Source organism: Rhinoderma darwinii, chromosome 11 (genome assembly GCF_050947455.1).
Source record: "Rhinoderma darwinii isolate aRhiDar2 chromosome 11, aRhiDar2.hap1, whole genome shotgun sequence".
Classification (NCBI taxonomy): domain Eukaryota; kingdom Metazoa; phylum Chordata; class Amphibia; order Anura; family Rhinodermatidae; genus Rhinoderma; species Rhinoderma darwinii.
The window spans coordinates 39,146,313-39,153,888 of NC_134697.1; the positions used below are offsets into that span (position 1 = coordinate 39,146,313).

The window sequence follows — 7,576 nt, forward strand, 5'->3', positions numbered from 1 at the left end:
GCTGCCATTTTTTGCCTGCGATGTCCAAGGGATTGCACCTGTATCTCCTGAACACAGCTGCTTTTTTACATTTGTGTATAGAGATATACGCACACAAACCTTTTTTTAGATGTCTGTGTATGGCCTCTTCTTCTGTCATATGAGATATGCACATGAGACAGTATATTTGCCCAGTGCTGTGAACTCAGCCAGAAGACAGTGCCTATTAACAAGTAGATGGCCTTCACTATGTATTTCCCAGACAATAAGACATTGGAAAAGTGAACTTTTGACACTAGAAACTTGGAACCACTTCTAAGAGGAGTGAACTGATGGAGAACAGAAGGAAATGAAAAAGTGGATGAGCTCACTAGGAGCTCGGGGCTGTAACATGAACTGATTTAGGTCTGGTGTCCATTGAAAGCTAAAGGCTTATAAAATATGTATACTGGATGCTTTTACAGTGTTCTCTTATACTATGCATTATTTAGAGGTCCGAGTGCATTATTCTTTTGGACACACACAGCAGGTCCACAGGATCACGGATATAAAACAAATTAGAAAATAAAAACGGGTTGTTCCATCTGGATAACCCCCTTCCATGATCCAGCTGCTGCAACCCCAAAAGTTCAGTAGTTATCACAAGGAGAAGCTGCGGGCGGCCACACAGCAGACTACAGACGAAGTATAATGAATGGAATTTCTCTGAAAACAGCTCCATATTTTCAGACGTTTTTGGTTAAGCGTGTGAACATACCCTAAGGGTATGTGCACACGACCTATTTTCAGACGTAATTCAGGCGTTTTACGCCTCAAATTATGCCTGAAAAGACAGCTCCATTACGTCTGTGTCATGAAGCGGGTTAGTGGACCCACTAGGCGGTACGTCCGTAGCGGGGAGGCAGCTGGCCGAATCACAGGAAACCCCAGCAATACTATGTCCCGCACAAGGGTACCTGGATAGTCCAGACGGTGGCCGCAGCTCTAGCACTGATGGAGGTGGGAGCAGCAGATAATGCCAAACGTAGCGGATGACACAGGTGCCGCAGGTTGCGCCAGACGTGGCGGATTCCTCCGGACGTGGCAGATGACACAGGACGTGGCGGATTCCACTGGACGTGGCAGATGACACAGGACGTGGCACGACTCGATACCAGAGGCACAGCACGGGAAACAGGAACAGGTAACAAGGCACGGGTAACAACAGGAACGGGAAACACTAAGGGACCATTTACAAGACAGACTGGGAAAACTAACAACGCTCAGGCAAGGATCAGAAGGTCTGGGCCTTCTTATAGACCTGGAAATCGTGGCAGTTGATGATGATGACGATTTCCCTACGGGACACAGCAGACCGGAGCGGAAGTGAGCGCTGGTGTCTCCTAGGAAGAAGATGGGGACCAGAGCTCACGGATCCATGGCTGCGGGGAGTCGGGAGGTGAGTAAACCCGACGGCCCGCGGCCATGGACGCTACAGTCTGCAAACATCTGCCCATTGCTTGCAATGGGTTTTACGATGTTCTGTTCAGACGAGGTGTAATTTTACGCGTCGCTGTCAAAAGACGGCGTGTAAAAATACGCTCGTGTCAAAGAAGTGCAGGACAGTATTAGGTCTTTACAGGTGTTCAGCCTCTGACAGCAAGAAGTGATCTTGAAAATGGTAGGAATTGAAACGGTATATTTGAAAGTTCCAGAAATTCTCATTATGCAAAGATTAAAGAGAACCTGTCATCTTGAAATTCCTGTCCAATCTATGGGCAGTGAGTTATAGAGCAGGAGGAGCTGAGCAGACGAACATATAGTTTTGTTGGTAAAGATTCAGGAAAACTTGTAGTATAAATTCCTGCTCATTCTGGGCTCAGGAGTCCAGTGGTCGGTCCTAATCAGTGATGAACAGCCTTCCATGTATAAGCTGTCGATCAATGAATAGGACCGCCCACTGGACTCCTAAACCCAGAATATGCAGGGATTTAAATTAATAAATTACAGGTTGCCCCAAATCTTTTCCAACAAAACTATATATCAATCTGCTCAGCTCTACCTGCTTGTCAGACTGCATGCTATATGTGACAGGTGCCCCTTAGGGTATGTTCACACGCTAGACTAAAAATGTCTGAAAACACGGAGCTGTTTTCAAGGGAAAACAGCTTCTAATTTTTAGATGTTTTTTTAAGCCATTCGCGATATTCGCAGCGTTTTTTACGACCGTTTTTGGAGCGCTTTTCAATAGAGGCAATGAAAAATGGCTCCAAAAACGCCCCAAGAAATTACCTGCACTTCTTTTTCGCGCCCGTTTTTTACGCGGCCGTTTTCAAAATGGACGTGCGAAAAAACGGCCCGTCTGAACAGAACGCCGTTTTTCACATTGAAATCAATGGGCAGATGTTTGGAGGCGTTCTGCTTCCGATTTTTCGCCCGTCTGAACATACCCTGGAGCTGTGTTTACAAAAAAAGCTCCATAAAAGTGAGGCTCCACATTTGGCAGTCATGAAAATACTTTAACTTGTCGGTTGTTTCCGGAGACTGCCATAACTTCCTGATCCAAGGTCAGACCCCCACTGATTCCAAAAAGACACGGACCACGGCCCTTTCAGCATTTTCTTTGCACAGCACTCTTTTAAAAAATAAATATGCTGTGACCCTTTCGTTAGCGATCGATTGTAACCCTGCCGATCAAGTTATAGCATATCCTAGGAATAGGACATACGTTATATTGTGGGAAAATCATATGACTCTGCAGCCATATCCGCTTTGTCCGCACAGTGATGAACCCTTTCCAAAAGTATCGGTGATCTATTTTTAAGCTGGTAAGCACTAACACTATCCAAAATATTTCACTGCCATACATCAACCCTAGTTATTAGGTGTCAACTTCAGACAAATAGCCGGCAGCAAATGCTCTACATTACAGCAGGCACCTGTTCAGTTCATGTCAGCAACATAGGTACAGAATATTATTCAATTATTTGCCACTTCGTTCCTAGTTCATCTCAACCCCAAGGATTCCAATCATTGCTCCGTGTAAACAGGGCAGCAATCAGCCAATAAACAAGCAAACACCCGTTTTTTTTGTCGGCTGATCACATCGACTATGCAGCCAAAAAAATGATCGCTTGTCAGCAGAACATCTCCTTGTGTAGACAGGGGATATGCTGCCAACAAGATGAAAAACGTCTGGGTATCAACTACCATATTAACGATCGTTCGTCCCCATACTTGCGATCATTGCCCCATGTAAATGCAGCAAACGAGTGCCATGCTGTATTGTCGATGGGCGCTCGTTTATTAGGCAAAATATCTGACAAAGGAAATTTACGGTTCCAACGTATTTAAAGAGGCTCTTTCACCAGATTATCAAATCCCTATCTCCTATTGAATATGATCGGCGCTGCAATGTAGATAACAGCAAAGTTTTTCTTTTTGAAAACGATCATTTTTGCCCAAGTGATGAGCAATTTTATATTTAGGCAAATGAGCTTTTCAATGGACAACTGGGCGTGTTTTCTCGTTTTACCAACTGGGCGTGTATTGTGTTTTTACCAACTGGGCGTTGTGACGAATCAGCATCATACACTTCTCATCGTAACCACCCAGCTTCTTTCACTGCAGACATACTTTTCTGTTATCTACATTGCAGCGCCGATCATATTCAATAGGAGATAGGCTCTGTCACCAGATTATCAAATCCCTATTTAAACAAGATCACACCCTTTAGGTTACAGAAGGCATTATCTCCATAAGGCAATAAACAATACTAAATGGCCATAGAGGTTACTGCCAGGGAACAAGTGGATCATTTTCTGCAGATCAAGGACAAATCCCAGTAGCTTATACATTTGCTACTGACACAAAACTTTGTGGGTTGTTTTCTATAGACGTCTATGGAAGCCCAAACTATTTTTTTTTTTTAACGATGTTATGAAACACTAAAATAGAATAATTGTTTCTGCCATCAAGCACCATTTCTTTTGACATCAGCATTGTGGATACGGTTACCAGTATGCCATTAGGGAACGTTTAAAATATTTTCTTAGTATATTTTTTTTTTACATTGCGTCCCTCAAAATGTCAGAGATAAACCTTAGAGTGGCGTTATTGCTATTATAAATATCTAAAAAAATAAATAAATAAATATATATATATATATATATATATATATATATATATATATACACATACATACACACATACACGCCATTTACACAAAGCTGTGTTTAGACATATTAGGGCCTGTTCCCATCAGCGTCGGGCTTCCGTTCGACCTTTCCGTTGGAGGAACCGATGAACAGAAGGCCAAACGGAAACCATAGCTTCCATTTGAGTTTCCGTTTGTTTAGTCGACTACGCTATTGTTTCCGCGAAAAAACTGAAACCTTACGGAACAGAAACCAACGGCAACTGAAGAATTTCCATTGAAATCAATGGTGATGCAAACGGAAGTTATGGTTTCTGTTTGGCTTTCCGTTCATCGGTTCCCCCGACGGAAATATCGAACAGAACCCATGAATGAAAGCCCGACGCTGATGTGACAACGCTATTCCATACAACAGTATCCAGTGAAAAACATATACCGCACAGTATACTTTTTTTTGGGACCCAATGGATGATGGATGACACTGTATGGCATATATCAGAGGCATCCTTTTAACAGATAAATTGGGAGCTTTTCCTGGCACATACGTTAGAGGCCATAAATGTGAAATATTATAGTGAAGTTCCACCTTGATCAGCGGTGGACAAGTAACTGTATACATCAGAATCCAGTTGGACCACTCTAGGAGCCAGTTAGATTTTTTTTTAGTAGCCAGACAATAAGAACTCCCATAGACACCATTGAAAACAAACCCCAAAAGTTAGGTGCCAGGAGCAATTATTTAAGTGCATTGGCTACCTGGATCCTGGGATTTGTCATTCACCCCTTCCTGCAAATCTAGGATGTAAAGGGCCATCACAAAAGACAATATGAAGCTCGAATACTGACATTACATTAGGAAATGGCTTATATTACAATTTCCCTAATATAATAAACTTGGTTTACAACCTACACTTTAAGACTTTGACAATGACTTTTACAGAACACATGCAGCAAAAAAAAATTAGACATAATTCTGCGCTTTTGACAGATTTTCTAAGGGCGTATGTAGCGAACATCCTGATCATTCATTTTCACAAAAGAATGTTATCTGAAGCAGCAACAATAAAATGTCACACAAGAAAGCCAGCCCAAAGTGATTTTCTGGTTTAAGAAGTTTCTAACGTGTCAAAAGAGGTCCGGGGTGGAAATCCCAGTGAAGACATGGACCTAAAGAGGCTCTGTCACCACATTATAAGTGGCCTATATTGTACATGATGTGATCGGCGCTGTAATGTAGATTACAGCAGTTTTTTATTTCGACCAATCAGCGTCATATACTTCTCTTCATTCAATGTGGTGACAGAGCCTCTTTAGGGGTCCCATCAGAAAGTTAATGGCCGGTCTCCTTTAGGGTATGTTCACACGGCCTATTTACGGACGTAAATCGGGCGTTTTTGCCCCGAATTACGCCCGAAAATAGCGCCTCAATAGCGCTGACAAACATCTGCCCATTGAAAGCAATGGGCAGACGTTTGTCTGTTCACACGAGGCGTATATTTACGCGCCGCTGTCAAATGACGGCGCGTAAATAGACGCCCGCGTAGAAGAAGTGACCTGTCACTTCTTTGGCCGTAATTGGAGCCGCTATTCATTGACTCCAATGAATAGCAGCGCTAATTACGGCCGTAATTGACGCGGCGTTCAAGCGCCTGCACATGCCGGTACGGCTGAAATTACGGGGATGTTTTCAGGCTGAAACATCCCCGTAATTTCAGCCGTTACGGACCCCCGCCGTGTGAACATACCCTTACCACTGATCAACGGTCAATGGAGCGCAGCCCAGCAATAGACACATATCTTGACTAGTCCTTTATCTTCTCACACTAAAGAACCTACTTCACGAGTACAAAAGAGTTAACTTGAGAACAGACATTACCATAAGAGATCTAGAAATTACAGCAGATGATACGTTTTGGACACTTACACCCAATATTATATATAATATGTCAAACTTCAAAACAAACTGAAAAATAAGATCAAAATACAAAAAAACAAAATAGAAAACACACAGTAGCACCGCAAGATACAACTTGTACAAATAGTTTCTCATACAGACTGTCAACAGGCCCGGCCCACCATCTTATCCTCGAAGGCAGTGGTCTCCAACCTATAGCTGTCCGAGCATGCTGGGAGTTGTGGTTTCAGAACAGCTGTGGAGCTGCAGGTTGGAGACCACTAAAGAAACAAAAAAACAAAACATCATATACGACATGTCACCTCCGCAAACTAAAATCACTACAAGAAGTCCAATTCCAAACGGAAACTACAATGCCCGGCGTAACTCCAGATGTATGATGTAACTTTCTGCCAATTCAACTTACACCCCCCTGACATCTATCTAGTGTGAACATCAGATCCTCTCATTTTAGTTGTCACCAACTGGGTGACTTGGGTGTGAATATAAAAATAAATCTGATATAAGTCACACAACACAAGTCATCATCCAGCTCTTATAGGAACACAACATAATAGATACATTACTAAAATCTATGAGTATCGATTCCTTCCATTCTGCTACATTATAGAGGAGCGATTACTGGACCAATGAGAACACAATCATAATAATAATACTACAGTATGTTAATTATTGGAATTGTTACATTATATATACAGTGTAAACACAGGATTGTGATTGCAACTTGGTGCATATTTAAATGGGATTTACTTTGTATATAGATAATAGTCACCATGGAGATATAGATAGATAGAATGGATAAATTATAGATAGATCGATCGATCACGAATCACATAAGCCACAGAGATGAGGCCCACAATAAAGGAGATATTTGCAGATCAATGCAATCATTGGAATGACTTACACCACGGCCTTAGAGATGATCCACGACACCATCTTGCTGACAACGCTGGCACCGCCCGAGATCTAACCTGGCACAGGCTGTTCCCCTTCCCCCCTCACGACGGGCACTGCAGGGTCCCCCAGTATCCGGATCGGGCCCTTGTCTCCCGGGTATACACAGCACGGCTCTGGGGCACTTGCCCGGTGTGTTGTTGTTGCTGTATGTCCGCGATCCCGGTAAACTATCGCTACGTCACTCGCCCCACTCCCGAATTTTAGGGCTTGAAAGAGGAAGATAAAAAAAAAAAAAGGAAACGAATAAGCCCCGCCCCTCTGCGCCCTTTTCCTCTCCCTGATTGGCTGTTGGAGGAATTCCTGGCACGCTGCCCGGCAGCGCAGAGTGAGGAGGGAGGGGGGAGGAGGAACAGTGAGCTGAGGTGACTGAGACCAGACCTGTGTGCTGCCGGGATATAGGTAGTTGTATATGAGACTACAACTCCCAGCATGCCCCAGATAAGATTATGAGTACTACAGTCCTATAAAAGCCCTTCCTTTTAATTATAGCATATTATGTGGTGTGGCAGGTCATTGGCAATCAATGAGTATATACACATAGTGGTATCATGTGCAAACATAGGGGTTTCCTAGTACCTGTAAACCTCCAA

At 43.1% G+C, this 7,576-nt stretch overlaps 1 protein-coding gene across 2 annotated transcripts in view; it reads right to left on the reverse strand.

Annotated features, from left to right (window-relative positions):
* Nucleotides 1-7,227, reverse strand: part of REEP3 (receptor accessory protein 3) — a 96,173-nt gene extending 88,946 nt beyond the window's left edge. Inside the window, exon 1 of one of the 2 annotated variants that reach the window (XM_075841130.1) lies at nt 6,934-7,221. In XM_075841130.1, coding sequence (XP_075697245.1) covers nt 6,934-6,965 — 32 coding nt within the window. In that variant the 5' untranslated portion in view covers nt 6,966-7,221. Of the gene's footprint in view, nt 1-6,933 lie in introns of both variants that reach the window. The other variant, XM_075841131.1, reaches the window with a different exon arrangement.
* Nucleotides 7,228-7,576: the final 349 nt, after the last annotated feature.